The following is a 26,548-nucleotide window of genomic DNA, read 5'->3' on the forward strand; positions in this document are numbered from 1 at the left end:
AGCTTAAGGCCATTCCTCCTTGACCTATCACTGCAGACCATTGTAAAAAGTTACTCTCCAGCTTTCTTGTTGGCTCCCTTTAGGTATTGGAAAGCTACTCTTAAGATCCCCCTGGAGCCTTCTCTTTTCCAAGCTGAACAACCCCAGAATTTTTAGCCTGCCTTCCTGCCTTTGCAGAAGAGGTGTTCCAGCTCTGTGTGGGCTGGAGCATATGTGAAAGTCTGTAATAATAACAGTATTAAAAAAAAAAAAAAAAGAAAGAAAAAAAAGGAGACAAAACAACTTCACTGAGAACAGGAATATGGGGTGTGATGGAAACCTGCCTCTCATGTTTCATCAAGAACTTGCAACTGTGAGAGAAGCCTTCCCAAAGATGTTCCTGACATAGACAGCTGCTAGTCGTTCCTCAAAGGAACTAAAAAGCTCTTCTTTTGACAGTATCTGTGAGGTCTTCACTGACTGTAATGGGGTCGTGCTCCTTTCTGCGGCATAAATATTTGGTGGTCAGCCAAACCTGGTCAACTGACTACCATGTCAAGATCCAGTCTGGTGGTTAAAACTGGAAAAAAATACAGTATTTCCTGCTCTGAAAACAAAGCATGAAAGACTGTGTATCTTACAGGTCTAGGGAGAGGAGCAGTAAAGGATGCAATTGTATTTTCTGACCATGTTTTTAGGAACATTTTTTTCATTTTCCTGTCACTGTTACTGGAGGTAAAACGTATAATGCCATAAGAAGAGAGGGGGAAATGTTCTCCCTCAGATGACAGCATAGTTCCTCTAATCATAATTTTGTCCTATGTCCATTTTGCACCTGTGCTCATGAGTCTTGCCATTGCATGACCTCAGTGAGAGGAGTGCAGGCCCCTTCCCACCCTTAATAACTTGTCTGTTCCCTCACAAGATCAGAGATAGTGAGTTGAATCCTGTCAAAATTATGAGTGAATTACTTACTCTGCTTTTCTTGATGCATTCACATCTGTTAACTAAAACGTGAATCCCAAATGTAAGGAGATACATGGTCCTATCAGAAACCTTTATTCAAGCTCTGGTCATGCTGCCTGAGTCAGACACAAGCATCATTTTCCAATTTCAGAGTCTGATATAGCTTGTTTGGGGAGTGGGTTGGCAGACTGAGTCATGGCATGTAATGCCAAGGACCAAGAGGTTTCCACTTGCCTGTCTTCAGGATTAGGTGACCATAGAGGCAGGATTGCTGGGGTCCTGATATATGCTGACAAACCCCTCAATTCCTTCTGTTCACTCCAGTGTTCATATCTAGAAAAACATCACCTTATATTATTTTATGGGGTTTAATCTATTTATCCCCTTTAGGCTAACACAAATAAAAGCTCAGCCATTGGACAGGAAAAATATAGTTTTGTTCCTTTTGCTATATAACATCAAACATCTGCATAGTTTGGTAATCCAAGACAAGTTGCCTCACAGCATCCCTCAACAATAATTATCATTTCTGTTCAATTTTCAAATCAGTACATGCTTTGGGACTTACAGTCCAAGTTGCTAAGTAGCAACATATGGCTCACTACTGTTCCTGTGATGTTGCTGCAAGCAAATAGCATAATTCTATACTTGAAATTATTTTTAGAGAAAGCTCGTGCTGGAACTGAGCCAGAAGAGTAAGTATACAGTAAAAATTAATGATATTCTTATAAACTGTCCCAGAAGGCTCTTTGGCAATGTTGTCTCTGTGTACATTTTATATATGTGTGTAAGTACTGCATTTTTGGTGATAATATATGTAGTACAGGACTCTACACTGAAGGCATCTCCTAAATGAGTTATGCCAGCCGTATTAACAAACATACGCAGTAAAACTGTGACATTTTCACCTACTAATTGCAATTGGATCTGAAAGTATTTATCATTTTAAAATAAAACTATGCCAACTGATCTGTATTTGAGATTCCCACCAATTATTGTTTTCTCCCCACACCTATAATAGAAATCTTGGACACAAATTACTCTTTATGTTATTCCTCTTCCTGTAATTTGTGGGCCATTCACAGCATAAAATTATATTGCTTATTTTACATTTCTTCCTAGTCACAATACGGAATGTAATTCAGGACTCTGTTGCACAAAGCTTTACCACATTTGTAGCCTTCCTGAGGCCTGATAAATGTTAAGGTTAATGAGTTCAGCTGCCAAATGCCCTGCAAGGTGCAAAGGGAAGGGATGAGAACAGGCCTGGAGCTGATGATTTGGGGCAGTACCCCTATTCTCCCACTGGAAAGAGAAGATCTGAGGCAGAGGAAGGAATACTGTTTGCTCAGAGGTGGCATTTTCCTGCTTCCCAGAGCTATGCCAGGGAGATCTATCTAAAATATATCTTCATGCTCTTTGATAGAGGGGGCACCATAGGTATCAAACCTGTTTTGTTCTGTACAGCTACAGGGTGAAATAGAATGGAATGACATCCAAAAGAGAGATTTTTCATATTAATGTTGCCTTATGCACATGGTTCTGCATATAGTCCTAATGGGTTTTTTACATTTTTATACCATAATTTCTTAGATTATTAATGACATAACTATTGCTCATGTGAAGTAGGGATGGCTAAATGCTACATAATAGCTTCCCTCTCTTGCTCTGTATTGGTCCTTCTCTGTAGGTAGGCTAAAATTCCAAGGTACTGCCAGAGGACACAGCTCTTCAGTCTTGTTGCCTGCAACAGTCTCCATCAGCAGAGCAGAGCAGAGCAGGAGTTGTCTGCCTGGGAAAGGATTGAGAAAAAGCAGCATTTTCAGATGGAGAATCATTCCATGGTCCAGTGTATCCATGGGTGCATACTACCCTGAGCTGAAGTCTAGCACAGTCCTGCCAAAAAGTTGGAATGCTTTTGCTCATTATTTGAGAGGCTGCTCCACAGTGAGAAGTCAATGCCTCCTGGGCAGTCTGCTGGCTGGCTGCAGTCCAGGGCTGTTTTGGACCATATTCTACCTCCCTCTTCCTGATCCACTATCTTTTAATTTCAAAAATAGGTTATCAACAGAAGGGTGTCTACTTCCTGATCCTCTGTTTCTTTGAAGTAGTCTATAAATGCCATGTAAAAAAAAAAAAAAAAAAAAAAAGAAGACGAAAGAGACATAGGTTAAAATGACCTTAGGGAAAGAAGAATACCAGGCAGGCCTTTCAGATCCTGAATGAATGGTTAAAGGTAGATGTAATTTTACCCTGCCTTTCTCTTTTGTGTAAAACATAGTCTTTTAATATTATCTTAACATCAGACAGAGTCTGGAAAGAACCAAGTCCCTGATAAAAATACATCAACAGTTGCATTAACAAGGCTATGTATATGTATTTGTAGATATGCATCTTTAGAATCATAGAATGGTTTGAATTGGAAGGCATCTTTGAAGATCATCTAGTCCGGTTCCCGGCCATGAGCAATTGCATCTTTCACTAAATCAGGGTGCTCCAAGCCTCATCCAACATGACCTTGAAAACTTCAAGTGATGGGACACACGCAAATTCACTGCACAATCTCTTACAGTGTCTCATCACCCTCACCACAGTAAAGAATTTCTTCCTGTGTCCAGTCTAAATCTATTCTCTCTGTTTAAAATGGTTGCAGCTTGTCCTGACACTGTAGGCCTTGATAAAAAGTCTTTCTCCATCTTTCTTATAAGCCCCATTATATATTGAAAGGTGTTATAAGGTCTCCTCAGAGTCTCCTCCAGGCTGAATAACCCCAGCTCAGCCTTTCATCATAGGAGAGGTGCTTCAGCCCTTGGACGTCTGTGCTATTTTCCGGACCCAAACCGACAAATTCATGTTTTCCTGCACTGATAACCCCAGAGATGGATGCAGCACTCCAGGTGGGGTCTCCTAAAAGCAGAGCAGAGGGGCAGAATCCCCTGCCTCATCCTGTTGGCCATACTGTTTTTGATGCAACCCAGACCACAAGTGGCTTTCTGGGCTGCAAGCGCATTGCCAGCTTATGTCCAACTTGTCATCCATCAGTGTCCCTAAGCCCTTCTCCACTGGGCTGTTTTATATAAGTATGTATGAATGTCTCTAGCTTTAATGCAAAGTGTATGACCATGTGCTGTGTATATATTCAAGGGGTTTTTTGTTTGGGTTTTCTTTTGTAATGAAATGCCTCGACTTTTATAAAAATAGAAGTCAGAATTAGGGCCTGTTAGCTGGAATTTAAGAGCTTTTACAAATTTCACACCAAAGATGTAACTCAGGTGAAATACCTTTACCCTTTTTAACTCAAATTCATTTTAGTCAGTTATGTTCAGTAGGTGTGGAACTTGTACTCTGACCAGAAGAAGAAATGTATACAACCTACTTATCTCTGAAAAATGAGTTACTTAAACATGCCTTAACTTAATGTGTCTTTCATTTAATGCCTATTCTATAGCACATACTATAAAAACACTAAAGAGGGCAAAATCTAGTCCCTAAGGATCCTAAGCAAACATACTTATAATTACAGTTGTATAAACACAAGTGTCCCTCTCCAGCCTTCAAAAATCATTAGCATGGATCTGTAAAATTGAGATCATATCAGAAACCTCAGCAAGTAAAACAAATTTTTCATTATTCTATTTGTCTTCTGGCTGTGAAATCTTGCACTTACAATTTCTTTCCAGCCATGTGGGCAGGAAACTTTTTAATGAAACTGGTTTGTAGGGTAATTGCCTAACTGCAGAATTTGGGGCTTTAGAAGAAGATGTCAGATACTGCTAGAGTAATGCTAAAATTGTGAACTTGGCCCTGCTGTATACGCAGTGATTCTGTGCATCAATTAAAAGTATTTTTCTTAAGAGTTGCACATGAGAGGGAAGTAAATTAAACACTGTGTTTTGTCTTAGCTGTGGCATCAGGATGACAGCAACTTCAGTGACAGGCCCACAATAAATCAATAAAGTAAAAATAACAAAGACTATTATTTTACCATGAAAAAGGTAAACAGAAAATCAATCATCAAATGATGAATTCTCTGTCCAAAAGCTGGAGGTATTTTTTCACATATCACAAGAGAAAAGGCATTGCCTTTTGCTGTGCATGTCGTGAGACCACTTTCTGTTTAATGAGCAGTCAGTATAAAGTATCCTTCAAAATTTTTCCCTCTGCTCCTTCATGTACAACTTTTTTAGCATGTGAAAACAGATTACAGACATCATATATTTTAGTTATGTAGTTTCCTTTCCAGGAAACTCTACAGGTCAGCAGTGTGGATGAATTATGGGATGTAACCATGGGAAATGTTAAAGGCAGTATTTTTCAACTGAGCTTCACATAAAATGAACCTTTTTCGGTCCATAAAACGTCTGGAAGAATTACGTGAATTTGAACTACAAATTAGACCAATTACTTTTATACTGTCCCTTTTGGCAAAGGCTGCCAGTAGAGTCAGTTTGACCTGCTGACCCCTGACCAAATAAAGCGGTAAGATGCCAGTCGTTGATTAATCTAGTTAGTTTTACAAAATCTGGCATCTCAACAAGCCCAAACTAGTTACTCAAACCAGTCTTCAATGTAACATTCAAATGATCACTCCGTGGAGTCCCAGAGGTATTCATTACAGACAAAATTGCTCTTGTTGCCTCGCATACAAGCTGAGTTTTCAATGGGAAATGAAAGGCTGCCTGGAAAAATAGGCCACCTAATTAAGTTAAACTACTCTAGCATTTGGCTTGACATCTTCATTACTCAAAATTAAAAAGATGCTTCACTTGAGCACACAAGTTACTATTGTTTATGTTGTTTTCCTCTTAAATTGGCTCCTTACATAGAAGTCTGTTTTTCAGAATTATATCTTGTAATAGCTTGCATATTTCTTCCAGTTTATGAAAATGTCTTAATAGGTACTATGCTGCTGATAGTTTGTACGACATCAGTATGATTGAACTTATTACTGGGGTCCCAGCAGTCCCTATGCTTACATGACACTTTATTAAGAGAGGGCCAGATCCTGCCACTTTTACTTGCTTAAATAATCTGTACTTGTTCACATCCTGAGCACTTCCTTGGCCTTTTTACTGTAAAGTACTGGGTCTGAAATCTAGGTGTTAAAGCCAGGGGGACTGCTGGTAGGAATTGGGAGCTTTGATATGCCTCAGCTTTCTGCTTTTCCTGTGATTGGCATGGGGGTAAACAAAAGTTACATCATAATTGCAGAGAGTACCCATGCCTCTGTTTTGATCCTCCTTTTCTCAAGTGGTGACATTTTACATTAAATCAGATTTTTTTCTGGCAATTTCATCAGTCATTCAGGAGAAGTTTAGCACAGGTAGAACCCGCTGTCCTTTTGAATACTGAGAAGCAATCCATTGTTTCTGAGCTTTTCTAAGGAAAGAAAAGAGAAAGAAGGAGAAAAAAATCCCAAGCAAAAAATAAAAGGATCCTTTGTCCTTCCTCACTGTGTGCCCTGAGTACAACATTTTTTCATCTTTTGGTGTGTTTCTCAGAAAGGATATGGAAATTTAGACAGAATATTCTCCCCCTAAACAGATATACTTAAATGTAAATCTATACTACTCCTATTTTAAGGGCATTTAAAAATGTAAACATATGAAGAGCACACTATCTTGATTACTGGTTTAGTCTATGCTATGATGCTAATGAGGCTTCTGACAGGTTAAATGTGGTGTATCATCTATATTTTCAAGCAGCAGGAATTGTGAAGATGTGACTTCTATTTTTTTTTCAGTTCAATCCTCCTTATTAAATATGTATATTGCTAGTTTTATTACCCATCGCTTTGTACTGAGCATAATTTAGGTATGTTTTGCAGAGAGGGTCTCTAAAAAGTTTTTTTTTTATTTCTAATATGCTTTTTATCTCTAGTTGTAAAAGAATATTGAGCACACAAAGTAACTGATTTATGGAAGTATGTCTGTAGTGCTGAGTTCAGGATTATACCATACATGATGCTGCCTGCGTTATAGTACAGACCAAAGCCTGTCAAATAAGAACCTGAGTTACCCTAAGAATTTTAGCCTTCATTAAAATGTAGTAGTAGTGGTGCTAGTAGTAGAAGTAGTAGTAATAGTAATTATTAGCAGTAATTAGAAGCACAAAAATAATAGCAACAATAATAATGATAGAAGTAGACACTGTGGGAGAGAAAGTACCTTTCTTTTCGGGAGAGAAGAGTGACAGGGTGTTGGACAATGACCACACTTGTATCCCCACTGGGGACATGCTAAGGAAGGGGAAAGACAGTCACAGATGAGAGGGACACGGGTCCACTTTGGGGAAAAAAAAAGATGCTCCATTTGGGCCTAAAGCTCTTGTATATTCCTAAAGAACTGCTTTGGCCAGTTGGTCAGTAATTCATAAGAGTCTTGCACTTTTCTCTTAAGTTTATTCAAATGTTTTAAAGAGGAAAAGTGCACAGCTGTATTTTTTTCTAAAGGGAAGCTTAACTGCTTCAGTAACAGTGTTGGTTTTTGCAGGCCCCAGATCCTTTAGCCTCTTATAATATTTGTGCTCCTACTTACTGTCATCTTTAAACTGTCTTTCAATTTAAAGCCTCCATTGAAAACACATTGCCCAGCAAAGTGCTATGCTATGTGCATAAAATGAATGTAATTAATTAAAAGACTCTCAAGAGTGAAATCTTTTAAAAAGTCTGTTGTTTTACATATTTCTGTATGCTTTGAAAATTATGATTGTTTAAAATTAATAATATAATTTTCAGCACGTTCTCTTTCTTGAAAACTGAATTCATCTGGTACAGGAAAATTAATGTTTTGCTTGGGGCTTTGGCCTTTAACTAATGCAAATTAGAGAAATTGATTAACACGATACAAAAAAAGTTATACCTTCCCCTGTAATACATTTTTGATAGCTGTGGCTTGATAAATTAGTATATTGTGTGTTTTTAAATGAATATGATTTATTGCTGTTGTCTACCATATGAAGAAACACAAAAAAATTGTTTTCAGGATCATTGACTTGAACATATCAATGGCACTGTTGGACAATTCTTGCTGAGTGTTAAGATGATTTATGTAAGAGACCGAAGGTTTCCACAGTAATGCATTATAGTCTCAAGCTATCAAGCCTTGTTCATGCAGAGACAAAAGCAGCTAAAAACCACTTGCTTCTGAAGGTCCTCCATTTAGGAATTAGAGATAAGGTTGATCCTATTAAAACTCCTGGAAATATCCACTGTCAAATATATTATCCTAACTTTCAAATTTATATAAGGTATGTGGCTGTTTTTCCCCTTCTAATGAGCTCATTGTTTTTACATTACTCTCAATTCGTAAGTATTTCAGTTATGTAACAACGTGTTCAATAATTGAAGAGGAGACAGCCTGAAGCATCTATCTTTTAAAAACTGGCATCTTTCCACAGTTCAGATGCAGAAGCCTTGGTGCAAATGAAAAATTAAGACACGCTCTACATACTTGGCAGAACCATTCATATCATTTAAATTAAATATCTATAGGCAAATTCCCAATTTTTAAGGAGCTGTTGCTAATACAAGATTCTGTTGAGTAAATGCATGGTGACTGATGCAACCACTGAGCACATGAATCAGACGTAGTGAATGTTGTCTTCTGTGCTGTCATACAGGAACAATTCTGCTCTTTCCAGGGGGATTTACTCAGGATGTTTGAAAGCTTGCTGCCTCTTGTGGTCAGTCTGCTTGAGCCTTCTCCTTTGATCCTTCTCCTTGAGCCTTCTCTGATCACTTCTTAAAGTTCTACTAAAATTATTTTGAAACATAAGTTTTGCTGGCCAATATGCTGTTATCACTGTAGAGTACTTAAGGAAAGGGGCTGTATTTGTATTTCCTGCCAGCATTTCCCTTACTTTTCTGATGAGTAACCTCAAAATTAAATACTAGATTTTTTTTGTGTGTGTTTGTGTTAGCACAGCAGGATGCATAGCCCTAATCCGAGTTATGTGTTACCAAAGCAAAAAACTGACTCCTGACATACACTTCCTCTCAGTGTCCCAGTTTTGCCCCTCCTTCCACAGCTTGTTGCTGGATTTGGCCAAGCTATGTGGTTAAAAGGTAAATTGAAGAGGACCAATGGGATCTTGTTCAGAAACAAAAGCTTGGGTTTGGGTTGGTCAGGGTTTAGTGTTCGTATCATTTTATTCTGGCAAGCTTTTCTCATAAAAATGATACTCCAAGGTAGCATATAGATAATGAAGCATCTTGATCTCAGAGTGGATCTGTTTATGAACTTTCCATCATTTCAAACAGAAATGTCAGAAATATTTAGCCAAAACATATAATGTTGTCCTCTAAATTTGGGAAGACATTCTTAATTCAAAAATCTTTCATAACATTGTGTCTATAGATAGCTCAAATTTAAGGATAATCAGTTCTGAGATATCCACTGTGTAGATTCCATCTGAACTAGACTGAAATCTGTTTATAATAAACACAGGTGCAATGAAAATGCTCTTTAAAATAAACAAAAAATTAAGCCTGTGTCTGTTCAGTGCTGTGCAATTGGTTTAATGGTGTTAATTTGCAGAGGGCTTTCTCTCTGGAACGTAATAAAGGTCTAGGAAGTTCCCCTAAACTGAAGAGCTGATTAAAACCTCATTCACTCCAGTAATCATGAGATGAAGGTGAAACCACTGGCAAAATTCCTAGTATCTCTGTGGTAAAGAAAATCAAGCATTTCTGCTACTTTTGTTTGTTTGTTTTGGGGGTTTTGGTTTGTTTGGTTGGTTGGATTTTGTTATTCAGAAGTAAAAAGGTGAGCTTGCTGAGGTTTCTGTGACCAGTAGAATAAAAAGGAGCTATTCCATGTCTTTCTGAATACAGCAAGTCCTGGTGATAGGAAAACCAACTAGGAAGGAAAAACCCTTGGAGTGGAGGGGAAAGACCCTAACCTTCCCCATCCCCTAGAAAAACCTAATGGAGCTGAAACCACAGGCCACCATTTATTATTAATACGTTCAAACTATACTTATGATTTGTAATTGGGTACAGGGAGTATAGCCTTCCCTGATGCTCTGGATGCTAGATAACTGCTTTAATTAGAAATTCCAGATAAATGGCTTGTGTTGGAAGAAATGGTGCTCTAAGGAAGCCCAGAGGCTGGGACAGGATGATAACTGGTCTGGGAGTGGGAGTTCTTGCTGCAGGGTTAAGCTTGAGACTGGCTTTTTGGTAAATTTCCCTAAAATTTCCCTTTACAGAAGAAGGTGACAGTACAACATTCCAGGAGAGCCCATTGCCAGTAGTGGATCAGTTGCATCAAGGGGACCCCAGATGGTTACTAAAATAGATTTTCCAACAGCAAGGAGAGAGGTGACAGGAAAGTAGGAGTGGGTGTTTGAAGCTTGTAGCTGCTATTCACAGGACAAGCACATGTCCCATTCCTCATGACTTTCCTTCAGGCACAGTTGCAACAGCCTTGTTCCTGGGATACGTTGGGTTTGCTGCAGATGTATCCAGGAATTTTGGGGTTGATATGCTAGTGTGCTAAGCCATTACAAGCATCTGAACCAAGCTGCTGGACAAGACAAATGAATACCAGCAAATCACTGTTGAAGTAACTTCCCTGAGGAAGTTATGTCTATATACATTACATGCACATAATACTAAGCATGGAAATATCAAATTGGCTGTATAGGGTGCTCTGCAGATGCTTTTGAATATCTGTCCATACCATTAGTATTTAGCTTGGATTCTGCCTAGCTTTACTGAAATAGTACAGTATTTTATGTCTTAAGAAAAAAATTAAAAATGGAGAAGCATAGGAAATACTATAATTTGAATTATATGTTATTTGGTGTGTCATTACAGCTTTTGCTAGTCTAATCCTATGTTTAAGTGTAGTGGACAATGATATTGTAGGTGATGTGGTCAAATGGACTCTTAACTGGTTCACAAGCAGCAACCGTGGTGTGATTTTTTTTCAGTAATTAATCAGAGAACAATCATTTATTTAAAATGCGTAACCCATATAATATATATAACATTATTATATACCTTCACATGACACAACTTTGATTGTGGAGCTTCTAGTGCTTTATACTTCCCTCTTAATAAGTGAAGCTAATGTCCTACTGGCAGGTCAATTGATTCCACCATTTTTGAAGTATTACTAATTAAAGACACATTTGAAACACAAAGAATCAAAAGTAAAACCTGGTCCGTCCATATGTGACATGCAAAAAGAGACATTCAAATGAGCAGATATGCTAAGTGCCTGTCAATATTTGATTTAGGAATGTTTGCTTTTATTAACGAACTTAAGTCTCACGGGACAGTGCGAGAGAGAGAAAATGTTAATGCTTTCTACCTGCAAAATCGGGAGAGAAAACTCTTTTGAGGCCGTAAGTCTGTTGGGACAGTAGAAAAGACAGTTTTGACTGTTGAACATAAATGTCATCTTTTCACAGCTAATGAATCCTTCCTGAAAGCTGTAGGCTACATGGATCCAAACTCACCAGGATTACAGTTACCAAATCTAAGTGCACCTGCAGGGATAGTGCTGGTCTAGGAGAGCATTATGGATCTTGTCCCTTCCATCATTTCTGTTCCTTGCTGTTTAGTTATTGTGGTATTAGATCTTAAACTCACTTTAGACACCTTTTTTCTTCATCATGGATTTTATATAATAATAATTAGCAACTAGCTAGTGTGTTTTGTCCCTAATCCTTCTGGTTGGTTTTGCAAAATTTTTTACATTGTTATTGAGTAAATGTGATGTTCTCTTTGCCATGTTTAAGCCTTGTCTCCGTTTAGTGAGGGTCTATTTTACTGTATTTCCCCTTGGAGAAATGGCTGCAGTATGACTTGTAAAAGTAGGGGCAAATGCAACTTACAAAGGTCAGAAGACTCACACCAGCTTGCCATTAAGGAGAAAGCAGGGGCAAAGGGAGAGAAAACTCCTGTGCTGGAGGTGAGAAACACAGCTGGAATGCACATGTAGAATCAAAGTCCTCACATGTAACAGTGAAGATATCACTGTCAAACCCTGTATTGTTTTCGTTTTGGGGGATTTTTCTTTGGCCTTTCCTGTTCTATTTCATACTAAGATATTCAGTAAAGAGATTAAAACCTTTTTGGGGAAAAAAAAAAGCAGCCAGAACCATGGCAGTGTGCATTAGAGGAGATTTTCCTGTGTTCAACAGCTCTCTGAAAACATTTAATACTGTTTGGTTTTGGTCTGATTTAAGTTTAAATCTACATGCTCATACAGAGGAGAGTAACCTCAGGCATCAGGAGGACATTATTACTATGATGACTAATGAAAAATCCCTTTGTTTATAATTGGCCATTGATTCTTCCCTTGTCCTTCTGCATGAATTCATACACCATACTGTCCTCCATTTGGAAACCCATACTGGGGAAAACATTTTCTTCCGATGGCTGCTCTTTGAAATTGTGCCCTCATACTCATCCTTTCTTGTGACACTTTTTCAGGAGCAGAATGTATTTAAATCCTTGCATTTCCAGAATTAACAGAAACAGCACTCAGAGCAGGACTGCTGTGCTGAGGAGGGGCAGGAAGGGTGGGAGTAGTCTCTGTGCTATAAATCTCCTGACTGTGGGCATGGGATGCGCAAAGACAGATCACTTTGCTAAGGAGTTGGCTGTTCTCAGAAAAGGAGAGCAGGCTTTCAGGCTGAGCCATTGCAACTGATCTCTTTAACTCTTTATTATGCTCACCTTTTCCTTTTAAGAAATACACACATACCCACCCTATCCCACAAATGAGCCTACCTGCTGTACCAAAACTGTAGATAAATGATAGCAATTATCCACCTTTGTGCATTACTCTGACTTTGCCTGTGGCTTTTCCTTGGATCAGATTGAATTGGATGACTTAATGGCAGCAGAAAACAAAAGACTAACAGTTGTTTGGTGCAGTTACTAATTCAGATAACTGAAAAAATGTATGTAAAATTCAGTTTATAGATTAAGAAAGAAAAATATTACTTTTTTTTTAGACACTTCAAATGTATTTTTATAAACACAAAATATACTCATGCTAAGTATGTACTGTTTCTTTTTCTTTTTAGCTGAGTAAATGCATGGCACTCCCATAAGTATGAAAGTGGTATCTTTCTTCGCTATGTAATTCTTGGTCTGAGTAGCAGGAAGTAAAATGAACCATTTTGTGCCAATATTAATTTTATAAATTGCAATCCATTTTCCACAATTCCCATGAAAAAGGTATTCAGCTAGATGAACATTCAGAAAATTTTAATAGGACCCTTGAAATCTGTTTGAGTTCACCTTCTTTAAAAAAAATATTTCTAAGGGAAAAGTATTATAGATTCTCATGCCTTAGGGGTGTTTTTTCCTCCATGCATAAAGGTGAGACTTCACTTGTATAATATATGTGTCTTGAAAATATTCTTTGTTAAACTGTAGATTGTGCTTAGAAGTATGAGAGCTTGGCTTTTTTTGTTTGCTTTGTATTACTTTTATTGTTATTATTGACCAGTGCTCATATGATTTTTATAGCACTTTCCATTTGTTGTTTCGTTTTTTTCTCCAGTCTTTTCCTGGCCCAAGTCTTGAAAGTGAAGATTTTAACATACCTCCTATAACTCCTCCGTCATTGCCTGACCACTCCCTGGTGCACTTGAATGAGATAGAGTCTGGATACCACTCTCTGTGTCATCCCATGAACCACAATGGCCTCCTTCCATTCCACCCTCAAAACATGGATCTACCTGAAATTACAGTTTCCAACATGCTTGGCCAAGATGGGACACTGCTTTCCAATTCCCTCTCTGTGGTAAGCGCTTTTAGTCTTTCCCTTCTGTTCTGTTGTAAGTGCAAAATCATGGAAATACAGACCTGTTGAAATCCTTCAAGGGGGCCCAAACCTGCACCACTCACATTTTGGAGTGTGCTGGCCTGGCTCTAGGTGTTACGTTGTATTCCCTGTGTCAAATCATCCTCCCAGCCCAGGTGAAGGGGGATTTTCTGCTGAGTTCCTCAAAGCCAGGTTGTGAACTTTCTCTGCCTTGGATAGAAGTGTTCCTGCTTTACAGGGATGTAAATAATGACAGAAAGAGGCTCAAGGCTCTGACTCCTGCTGGAGCAGGGTTTGGATCCAGATGGCCGTTGTTCTGTATTTGTCTGATGAGGCTCTTTCCATTCTCATTTGCATGTGCTGAGAGGCTGTACAAAAATTTAATATCTACTTTCTTGTTTACCGCACGTTTGGAAAACAGCAAATGTTATTTCTGATTCTAGGCCAAATCTTACAGCCTTTTTACAGTTCCCAGTCCTTAGCCCGCCAGAATCCAATTGAAATGACTGGACAACTTGCTTATGAAGTCTGTCAGATAGTCATTATGGTCATATTCTTGTGAAGCCTGATATTATAAATCACTTCTTTGAATGTTAAATTGCTTGCAAAAACTGCAGAGTTACTTTTCAAGTTACATTTTCAAGTGGGCTCTACAATTAATTAGTATACTTGTTGCATAGCAGTGCAGACAAGATTATTTCACACTGATGTATAATTCTAACCCAAAGAGTTAAAAATCCCATGAAAGAGGATGGAGCCTGACATTGTGTGTATCCCACAGTTAAAGCACTAGGTGGGCTAAATGGGCTGCCCAGGAGCTGCAGATCCCAACAGCCACAGATAAGAATCTATTGTTCCTAGAGATAAAGGGTTTGGGCTTCTCACCAAAAGTTCTGCACTTAGGGACTGAGGCTGTTTAGGTTTCCCAGCTTGCTAGCTCCCCACCACATTATCCAAAAACCATAAATCAGTCCTGGGAACCTGAGAGCTGACACGTCATATGGAGGTTTGGGTAGTGAGGGATCTATGTTCAGCTCCCCATCAGCCCCTTAGACTAACAGCCCCAGAGCCAGGGGCCATGATGGCTGGAAAAGACAGTTTACAGCAAAAATCTGCCTTGTCACATGACTTCATTGGAAATTAATTAAAATAAAGCTACCTTGAGTTTGAGGAGCTCTGCATTCCCTTGGAGAATGTCCAAAAGCGGAGGGCACAAGTACTGGCTTCTTATGTGTTGCACAGTTGTTATTGATTTACTAGAATGTTGCACACTTTGTGTTGGAGGTCAGAATCTGACCCCAGGGTTATATTCAATAATGGGAGGAGTGGAGGAGAGGCAGATTTATATAGAGAAATATAAATATACTCCATAGAAAGAGCCTATATTTTCCTTGCTTGTCTACAAAGCTGATGGCATGCATTAAAGAGCTTGAGTGAAATCTTGTGTGGGGTTCTGAGAATCAGAGCTATGAAAGGACTTGAAAAAGTAAGAGAAATGCTTGACACTCTAGTCAAGACAGACAGTATTTCATTGAATTGACCTCTTTTGAGCCATGGTTATGGCTCAGAACTGTGCATTCTTTTAAGCTGTGATATTTCACATTAACCTTTTGCAACAAGCTCTGAACAAAGGGCCTTGAGAGCGTGTAGATCATTGCAGTGAATAATCGCATTGAGGGCAAATACAAAAAAGTCAAATAGCATAACTAGGCAATTCTGCTGTTGGAACTTAGTGAAGATCAGAAGAGATGAAAATCAGATGTCAAGAAAATACGTGCTGAATTTTGACAGTAATTTCTGAGGATTTGTTCAATAAATAAAGCATGATCCTTGAAGTGTCATGTGCTAAGTCAACTGTTATCCCTAACTTGCATACCCTTTTAGCACAAGAGTGCCTCTTACCTAGCAGTAGTTTTAACTGGAGCTGGCTTGTCTGTGCAGGGGATGAAGCTACAGCTCATGTTAGTATAACTGGTATGATGTTAACACCCTGATTTCGTACAATTCAAATGCTGTTTGACAGTGTAGCTCCTCTGATTTGAATTTGATAACTTGAGAGAAATTAACTTGAGGGAAATAATTTAACTCTTCAGTGAATTCAGTGACTTCTTCAGTGAATCGAATGACCCCATTGTTCTTTTAGCTTTGCACTGATGAAGAAAAGCGGGGGGTTTTTGGAGTTAGCAGTCTTAGTTTTGAGTCTTTATAATCCAGAACACTTAACATTTTTTCTTCAGTATGACTCTTTCCTTGTGCTATTACTCATCTCAAGTTTCCTTTTTACTATCTCATTGAACTCTGATCCATTTAACATGTTCTTGTCTAAATCACTCCTATATTGCCTCATATAGAACGTAATTTATAAGTTTCTAAAATCTATCTAAACCCTTGGTTCCATGTAATTTCTAGTATATCAAGTACCATTTAGTGTACATGGAAAGCGTGTCTCACTTCATTTTTCAGGGCAATAATGGATATTTTTAGAAAAAATATTCTTAGAAACAAATCTGTTGGCTGTTCTCTATCCCTAAATAATTTCATATCTTCAGCAAATTTTACTTACGTTGGGACGAATTCAGCTGCATTGCAATGTGCCTCTGATTGAATTTTGTTATTTTTTTCTTTATTTTAAACATCCTTCTTTTTAGCTAGTTTTTAACCCATGTTGGTATTTTAGCAATAATATCTTCTTCTTTATCTGTATTAGAACTAGTGAGTGTTTTTCAGTTTGTTATTTTATAGCCAAAGCATTACTTAATGCTATCCAAATATGAGAAAGGAATCTCAGTGAGCTCAGAAACAGTTGGAAAATAGTTCAAACACTAAGTATAGTGTTTTTCTTCTATCTCAACTACCAGGTGTTTTCAGATGAGGATTTCTGTGATTTTGGACAGATTGAAAATTGAAGATGTACCCTTCCTAAAACCCCTTCAAATATCCCCCCATCAGAAGTCCCTGTTTCATACTGTGCAGCACTCCCTCCAAGCTGCAGATGAAATCCCTTTCAGTAAGGATGGCAGGATTTGCCCCAATCTCTCTAAGAATTCTCCTCTGTGGAAGTGCTTAAATACACGCAGTAAGAGCTCACTACCAGCTCAGTGAATTCGTATTAGGCATCGGCTTCTTACTGATTTTTACACTGTGAGAATTCTTTCTAAAAAATTTTGCACTGCTGGGAGATGAAAATTTCTCATTGCCATTGGCAGTGTCTTAAATTTGGAATTAACCTTCTTCGAAGTTTTTTTGTTTGATTGGACTTTTGTATTGCATGCCCACTATTAAAAAAAAAATCAAACAACAAAACCACTAAATTTTTCCCTCTCATTGTTCTGCTGTCAGTTCACATATTTACTTCTATGTTTGTATATTTCTGTATTTCTTCTTAGTTGACATACAGAATGTGCACATGCACATGCATGTTAATTTACGTCATGCTGTCACATACAGATTCCTTTAGGCGCTCATTGTATCTGGATATCAGGGCTTCAGAAATGTACAAAATTTGTGCAGAATGTGAGTCATGGTGGTATTAACCCACAGCCCAGCCCCAAAATGGGAGCCCTCTAAAATCCTCCTTCAAAATGGATATGACTCATATTCCTGCTTCTTAATTGGATGCAATTTGATATAGATAGAACTGTTTGTTTAATGAAAATGTACCTATGTATATGTATACATATTTGCTTCTATATAATGCAATAGGGATCCCTTCCTGTTTTCCTACCGCTTGAAGACTGTGTGGGTTTGGTTAGATCCCAGTTGGGACTTGACCTGCCAGCCTTTCTCTGTTGGTGTGAGTTTTCCTGAAATATCCCGAAGGATATTTTCAAGGACCACAAGAGTTACCATTCTAACATTTGCAAAAAAATGCATGTTGTATAAGAATGTGTATTCACCTGTAAAAATGCTTTTGGATGTGTTCTACAAAATGAGTTTTTCTGTGTATCAATAAAATTACAGACATTCCAGCTTCTTTAGTGTATCCCATAGATAGTTGGCTTTTTTTGCAAGAAACCAGGGTTAAAAATCACAGTGCTGTTTTTACATGGTGGGGAAAAAAAAAACCCCAATCTATTTTTGGAATGCTTTCATTTGTAATCTTGTGCTGATCTTTTTTGAAAATGTGGCTCATGACGGTATACTATAGAAAATTCACAAGAAAGAAGATTTCAGTTTCTTGAAATGCTTCAAATTTCTGTGTTTTCAGTTTCAAGTGGAAAAGATGTTAAAAGACAATAAAATCAGGGGGTTTATTTCCCAAATTATCTACTTGTGCTGGCAACAAAAGCCAGCATAATGTATATACTTAAGATTTATTGTCATTTTTAGTATACAGTCAAGGCACACTTTGAATTCAAAGGCTACTGTACAACTGTTTTGACAACCAGCATATCACTAGGTAATGTGCAGGACATATGAAACTGAAGCAAAATGTTTCTTTAGGTCTATAGGGAGTGCAGTACATCAAAGAATAAAGATATATTAGAGCAGCATGAATTTCTAATATGTTGCTCTTATGGAAAAGACCACTGGCATATTGAATAATGCTGCTTTCAAAGCAGAGCAGAAAATGTGATTACAGACAATTTCATTGCTGTTTTTAAAATAAATATTTTTGAAATCTTGAGGTGTTTTATTTCATGTAATGCATAAAATATGTAACAGTGTGCTAGAGCTAAAGATCTTTTAAGTCACGGAAGAGTAGATGATGTCAGCTATAATTATTCAAATGTGGAATAATAGAAGCATTAGTTTAAAATAAAATGCATGTCACAAAGGCCCATGTCCCTATATAAAAAGAAGCAATAAAAAGGTCCTTTTTTTTTGCACACTTAGATAGAAGAATAAAGGCAATGAATAATTATTTAACATTATAACTCAATTCATTAAAGCCCGAACAATTACATTATACTTTTTCATGAATTTTTTAGATATGCAACCCATGAGAGATTAATACCTTAAACAAAATGTGGCATTGTATGACAGGGAAGAAAGCAGACAGCTACTTTTTTTTTTTTTTTTAATCTCAGGTAGAATGAATTTAGTATTTCTTATTCACAGTACAGTTGCTAATAAATGTAATAAAGGAGACTGTTGTTGTACCTGGGATGCAATTAAGAGATTTTGTTTTACTGGTTTCATACATGTTAGTATTTATGACTCATCTTGAGGCTGACCTATACAGCTGATTCTCTTTTCTTGCACCTTTAAGCATTAGTGCAAACTACTGAGTCAAACAGAAATTCATTATTTCTGATAAACAAGATTAATGACTTTTATAACAAAAAAAAGAAAAAAAAAGAAAGAAAAAAATATTTGTGTCTCCTAACCTAAGTGTTGAGATTTGAATCATGTTTGGATACTTTTTTCTAGCTTGTATTGCATGCCAGTGGTAGCAGATACATTTTGTCTCTGGTGAATACTTCACATTTGTGCCTCATTACCAGTCTCTGGTCTTCAGTTTACAACAAAATTTACTGTTATGCTACACAGACCTGCTGCTACCCCAAATTTTATTGCACTGAGTTATTGCCATCAAAACCACCAAATCATAAAGCTAAGGTCATGGAACATCTTGTGTTAAAGTTGTTTGGTTTCTTTCTCTTATTAAGCAACTTTGTATTCTTCTTTCCCCCAAAAAAAACACACAAAGAAAAAAAAAAAAACCAAACCAACCAACAAACAACAACAAAGAAACAACACCATGTTTTCCAAGCAATTGTTTTGGTTTTTTTTTTCCCCTGAAATAAGCCTTGCACGGAAAAAGGTTACAATAGTTAACATATGTTTTGTCAAACACCCTAACCAGCTCTTGTCCATCAGCATAACCTTATTTTTTCTAGTAGAATTTTGATGTTTAATTCCATCAAGGGCTCTGGGACATCATTTTTATCTTTTCTTTCTTCTGATGTCTGCTGCACTCTTTTGTCATCAGAAAGACAACAGAAAGGACATGTAGAGGAGCTCAATAAGACATAATTTGATCAAGGTTTCATAAATACCTGAATATTGCATATCTGCTACTAGAAGGCTCTTTACTGTGCTACAAAAAAACTTACGATGTCAAAAATTACAGCTGTATAAAATCAGAGTGGAAACAATGTGTGCATTTTTAGCAGTGATAGAGATATGCCACTTAGCCTTAGTGTACTGTGGCAGGTGGTTGGTTCTCTGTGCCTCAGGATTAAATTCAAGTGGTACATCTCTCAAAAAAAGTTGTGCTCTGTCTGGGACTGGACTTACAGACCCCACAATACAGCAGGGGGACCAGAAGCTTCCCATGGGTCACATTGTTCCTGGGGCCTTCTCATCAGAAAAAATCAGTCCATGCATTAATGGAAGGGGCAACATTGCTGGTACCACCTCAGCTGGTAGCACCTTTACAGTTTTTCCCTCCCAAGAGAACATCAGCAGAGTAAAATAAAGCACTCTGTGGGTGCAGGCTGCTGATGGACCTCACCTTCTTCAGGTCAACTAGGACAAGCATTCCTGTGAAAGTATTTGTACAGCTTTTTTTCTGGTCTTAAAGTAGTATCTGGTAAAGTTATACTCTCTAAGTACTAAGAGCTTACCTTAAAGATAGAGGAAGTAAATATTTGCACATAACTGTAGGAAAATATTTGTACACCAATGACTAAGATTCTTTTTAGAATAATTCCAGGTCTCATTTTTAAAACTGAAAATGAAGCTGTTGATTTACTGTCAGTTGGGAAACACACTGTCCTGCTTATTTGAGTGTGGTTTTTGAGAATCCACGTGGCTCACATATTTCACAAACTCAGTCAGAAAACAACTTCAGTATAATTTCAAGAAGAAATAACAGGGGGGCATATGTTTTATTTTTGAAAACAGCCTTCTATAGAAAGTGCTTTGGTGACCTTTTTTCACAGTGGTTGCCCATTTTCTGATAGGAATTTATTTGCTACATAAAAAAGTAAGAAAAAGAAATAAGTTTAGTTGTATTAATCTTTTTCTTAGACTTTGACCAGATAGACACAGGCTAAGACATGATGAATGTGGTGCAGAGAGAAAGACTTCAGTTGTGGGCGGTAGATTATACAACACCTCACATGTGAAGTACTCACAGGAGTGATTAATGCATAAGCAGCATCATAGCTGCAAGTGTCAAACAAAACAGATAATAGAGTATGCAAATAGAGGAAACAAAACTCTCAGAAAATGTCAGAAATCCAGGGGTTTCAGCAGCAGAGATTGTTGACTTTAATCTGCTGCTTTTAACATTGCATGTAGTTGTCGAGAACAGCATGAAAATGAAATGTTTCTGAAGACTCACACTTCAGCAAAAAAATTCATAGTGATCTTAAGTCCTGTGTATGGAATAGAAGTGAAATGCCTTTCTCAAAAACTGTGAACATACTTCTATGAAGACAAAAAGGAAGGAGAAGCCCACAGTGCAGATGAAAAGGAGGGCTTTGTGCATCAGGTGGAATAACCTCTACTTCGCTGTTTCATCATTTAAATGCATGAATTTACATTCTTTGAAACACAAAAGCAGCTGAGAAGACTGCGCACCCCTCATGGATTTGTACTGTATTCACCATCTCATTCCATTTCATTCAGTAGTAGAAAGGTGTGTGGACAAAAGCAGCCCCACTACAGAATGTTCCATCTTAAGTCCAGATGCCATGTGCATGCTGGAAGTTCAGCTGTGTCACCTGCTAGAGTGTGAATTCTCCTCCTGAAGTGTTGCATATGTAGAGTCATAGATGTTTAGCAAAATTTTTTCTTCATTTTGAGGGAAAAAGCACAGACTTGGCTTTCCTAGTTGAAGGAATTTAAATGGTCCAGTTAATAGTCTCAGGGGGGTTTTTTTACCTGTTTTAGTGATTTTTACAGAGTTTTAAGTTTTTTTTTTTTTAGTTTACCCATGACTTTTCACATGAGGAATGGAAAAAAATATTCTACAGGGTAGTGTTTTGAGATTTGAAGAAATAATCAGAAGTAAAAAATAACTCATTTGTTATTTTTATCCCTTTTCTTTCACAAGGCAATTAAGAAATGCTAAAAGTGTAAGGATGCCTACCCTTTCCTTGTCCTTTTAATAACATAAATATTCATTTTAGGTTGATGTTCGCCCCTCTGTTCCCCCTTCCACCTCCTCCTCATTTGTACAAAACCTGTACTGATGCTCTATGTAAATGCCACATTGGGATTCCCTGTGGGCAGTGTGTAAAATCTGTAACCTCCACTGTTACTTGGTGCTGTACTTCAGCCACATGCGTGTGACCCAGGATCTCTGTAGCCTCACTCACACACCTTTGAACCGCACTTTTGGCACACTTTACATGCTGTTGCATCTATATTCGAACACAAAAGATATGAAAATGAATGTCCTTCATTAATTTTTTGTGGATATCATAGATGGATGCAGTCAGAGAAAAGGACTTAAGTATAGAGTGGCAGCAAGAAGCATTATGGAGTGAGGAGCACCTCTAAGGCATGCTTGTGCATATCTTTCAGCTACAAAAACTCCACAATGAATGCTCTTCATCTGAAGTGAACAAAGGAATTTTGGTTTAGCTTACATTTTATCAGGGTGTATCCAAAATTCCTCTTTCAACCAACATGCAGGGACATAAGAGTCAAAGGAGATGGTATAGGTGGTGATGGGCCCTCTGTGTGCCTGCCTTGACTCAGAGCTGAAGTGGACTGCAGTGCTCAGAGTACATACACACATATACATATATACCTGGAAACACATATGTACGTATACATGAACATTTATATGTCTGTGTGTGTGTATATATATATATATACATATATATATATAAGTATGTACCACGCTGTTAATCACTGAAACCCTCTGCTGGAAAGGGAGTGTAACAGACAGGATGTAGCATCTGCAACATACTCCTTCTCCCCAGTTTGTGGATCCACGTTGTTGTTAGACAGAGACTCTAACTAGAGCCAAATTATTGAAGTAGATGGAACAGATTTAATTAAAGTACTGCACATGGCTGCATTATACATTTTTTTTACCAAATTCCTGAGTTGCAGTGCCTGACAGTAACTTGGATAATGGGTGCTTTTGCTAATTGAGTTAATGAAGGAAGTAGCCTAGTTGCTAAAGTGAGATGTGGCATACCTAATGGATAACAAGATGAAACAACTCTATATCACATCTTCCGATTTCTGCTTCCTGATAGTAGTGATATTGGGTTATAGATACCTTCACTTCATCCTTACAAAAATTATCTAAACTGAATAAAACCTGTAAGACTAGGTATTCCAGTCCCTTAACCAAAAAAAGGCCTGCTTATGGAGTATTTACAAGATCAAGCCCTGGATGAGAATGCAATGCTTTTTTATTTGGAGATGCAACTTCCTTCTAATACATTTTAAGATTACCTTCATTCACACATAAAGAATTTCAGAGATTATCTCAGTAACTAAGCTTTAGTTTCCAATACATGCCTTAATACTCAAGTGTGGGATCTCAGTTTAATGAGTTTTATGACACTCCCCTTTCTTTTGTAGTAGCATAAAAACTGTTTAGTGCAATAGGCTTAGTCCTGATCTGGTTGTTAAGTTCAGCTTAAGTTATTTTTCAGAAAGTATACAGTGTAAAATAAACACTGGAAAAACTTTTCAAAGTTGTTTTCTGTACACATAACAACTGACAGCATTTGAAAAATAATGCCATTGGCACTCTGTTCTTCTGAAACACCTTTCTTGTGCCTTGAAGTGCTTTGCAGTCACTAATTAGCTGAGAAGGTATTTTACTCATAACAGTGCAAGTAAATGTTCGTAATATCAGTCCCTCCTATCTGTCAAGTACTATATTGTAGGAGAAAAAAGCATTTACTTTATTAAAATGCTAATAAAATTTAATTCTCAATATACAAAGACAAATGAATCCCAAGCTGAAAAAGAAAGATCTGAAAAGAAGAGAAAAAGATGACTACGTAGGGGAACCTGTAATAATGAAAGTGTTACCAGGAGCTAATTTCTTGTTTGGTACTCAGTAACACAAAGGTGGTTAGCAGTGTGGTGAGAGTCAGCTTTCAATATTAGAATCATCAGATGTCCTCACATGTAATAAAAGCAGGACTCAACTGCCATGTGCTACACCTCTAAACTAAAGCTTTTTCCGTGAATGCATATTATGGTAGCTGAGACTTTTCACCTCTTAAGCAGCCTGAAAGTGATACAGCAACCTTATTTAAGAGCCATGAAAAACATGCAGGGATTGCTTTGCTTGTCCTTGAAATGCAGTCAGCTCTGGGGAGAAGTGAAGTATCTGTTTAACCACAGTGTGATGTTCCACTGCCCCAGATTTCCAGTCCAACCCCTTACGGGCTGGTTCCACAGCACACGTGTTTCTTCTCACTTGTCATCAGCTTTTGCGAATGCCGGGGGAGGAAAACTCACAACAGGGAAGGTCTCTGCCCAGGGCCTGGCCCATGTAATTATAATTGTGGCTGACATTGTTGCACTGACTTCATCATTTGTGGCCTCTGCCTCTGATCTACATTTTAGGAGCTCTGTGACTGACTGAAAACCTCAGTGGGATTTTCAGAAATATTTTGGTGTAATGTTGATCCTGTCCTACTCCAGCAGAAGCTATCCCAGAGTTTCGTAATAATAGAACTAGCTCTATAACAGATGCTTTCATTTGTTCATAAATTATGAGAATTTAAATTTTACATTATATAAAATTAAAGGTGTGTCAACAAAATTGTTCGCCAATAAGGATCCACAGTCCTAATGCCATCATAATTCTGAAATGTTTTTCTTTGTAGCATTTGGAAAATCAGTGCAAGCTGTAAGAAGACTGAAGAAAAAATCGTGATCTAATGTCCTGTTTGGAAACAATTTTTATTGTTTTGAATATTATGTAATTAAAGACAATATAGGAAAGCTGTGCAACAGAAAGAAGTCACATGAGTAACCTGACCTCTTAGATCCTGACTCAGTGCAGCCATGATGTTGTGTTACTTACCAAATCACAGAAATTGGGCCCGAGGGAATTTTAATGTCCCTCCTTTAAGAGGGAATTGTAATGTCCAAGGTAGGATTTTAAAAGGTCATCTCACTGAAAGCAGGATACTCCATAGATTTGTCATTTCTGACAGATCTAACTTATTTTTTAGAGAATTCATCTAGGCTCCTCAAATAGGCTCTGGATAGAGGTTCTCACCCTTAAAAAATCACTGTATTTAACATCCAGCACGCAGTGGAGGTTAATGAAGATCATTTATTATTTTCAATTGTCTGTTATTTATTTTTAAATTGTGCTTATATATATGTATATATTTATATTTATTAAGTGTATATTGGTCTAAGAATGTATGATAGGTAATAGATGTTGATGGAACAGCTAGGAAATAAATAATCAAGAAGATGTATATTAACTCAGACTGTTTTGGTTCATAGCTGACTTGACCATTTAAGAAACAGTAGAAAAATAATCAGCTTTTCCAAAATCTTATTAGCATATAATCATGATCCAGACTGTATTAGCCCATAAACTACACTGAGAAAAATAACTCTTCTTGAAGGTTCAGCTATGCTGTTATTTTATGAAATTGTTTATGTGCATATTTTAAATATTTTATTTATTTATCATCCTCCATTACTTAGAAAGTTAGGCTAAAGGAATGGATGTTTATGATACCTAAGAAATGTCACCACAAGTAATGGGATAAAAATAAGCAATGGGTGAAGGTCGGGAAAAGACCCTTTTAATGGCATCAGAATAGTCTGCCAGGTAGTGTTTAAGCACTGAAACATGGGAAAATCCTGCACTGGCTGAGAGATGGGTTGGATGATTTAATAGACCTTTCTTTGAGATGTAATTTCTGTAACTGGTTGATACATACACTAGAGTTCAGATATTTGGACTTGTTTCTTGTTTGTCTGGCAAATTGTTTCTTGTGAAAGGTTATAAATTACAATAAATAGACTTTGCAGAAGATGAGCTACATTATATTCTTGGAAAGAGTTTTACAGCTGATATCCAGACATTAATGCCAAAGCAGAAAAAACCCAGTAGAGTCCTAATCCCATGGCTTTGCTTGAGCACAGTGCTAGGATGGTGCACTGCCATAAATAATATTTACATTGAATAGAGATTTCTGTATTCTAACAGCAATTTAGGATAGAAAGGATAAAACAGAAAAACAAGTGTTGTTTACTTAGAAGAATTTTTTCCTTCTGATTTTGCAACAAAGAATTCACCGCTAGGGATGGAGGGAAGGACGGGGAAAGAAGGGAAAGCAAGCATTTGTAAAAATGTTGATGCAGTTATAATTAGATCCATTTTAGAACCAAAAGTTTTATGCAGAAACTGACAGAAGGATACACAATAATTATAGTTTGCTGACAAGCTGAATAGAGTTTCCTTTTTTTATCTTATGGTTTTAGGAAACCAAACTGTAAATAAATATGCAGTTTGACAGATTGTAATTGCAATCAGCAAGGCGTCTTTTCATTTAATCAGATAGTGTTATTAAAATGGGGTTACAATTAAACATTTTATAGTGTGACGTAGAACTCTATTAAAATTCTCCAGCAAACAGTAATTATCATTTGATGCTTCTGCAACCGATTTCCATTTGCAGAAACGTTATTGGTTGTGACCTTCTAGTGGTTGGGTCTCAGTTTGCTGTTCTCTTCCTACTTTGATACATGATATTAAGTATTCTCTTTTTTTTACCTCACTGTGAAGCTTAAAACATTAATTTTGCATTATTTTTTATATTATTTTTTACCCTTGTTAAAACTTCATGTCACTGGCCAAAGCAGGTTTGCACCAGAGGAAAGGTGGAATTACCTAAGCATGAATAATC

The 26,548-nt window shown here is 37.4% G+C and overlaps 1 protein-coding gene across 3 annotated transcripts in view; it reads left to right on the forward strand.

Moving 5' to 3' along the window:
- TOX (thymocyte selection associated high mobility group box) overlaps positions 1-26,548 on the forward strand; it is a 218,381-nt gene that overhangs the window by 117,297 nt on the left and 74,536 nt on the right. For all 3 annotated transcript variants that reach the window (XM_066180799.1, XM_066180809.1, XM_066180790.1), the window contains exon 3: positions 13,473-13,715. In XM_066180799.1, coding sequence (XP_066036896.1) covers positions 13,473-13,715 — 243 coding nt within the window. The remainder of the gene's footprint in view (positions 1-13,472; positions 13,716-26,548) is intronic.

Source organism: Chamaea fasciata, unplaced genomic scaffold (assembly GCF_029207755.1).
Source record: "Chamaea fasciata isolate MVZ Bird 193981 ecotype frontalis unplaced genomic scaffold, bChaFas1.0.hap1 SCAF_1, whole genome shotgun sequence".
NCBI classification, from domain to species: Eukaryota; Metazoa; Chordata; class Aves; order Passeriformes; family Sylviidae; genus Chamaea; species Chamaea fasciata.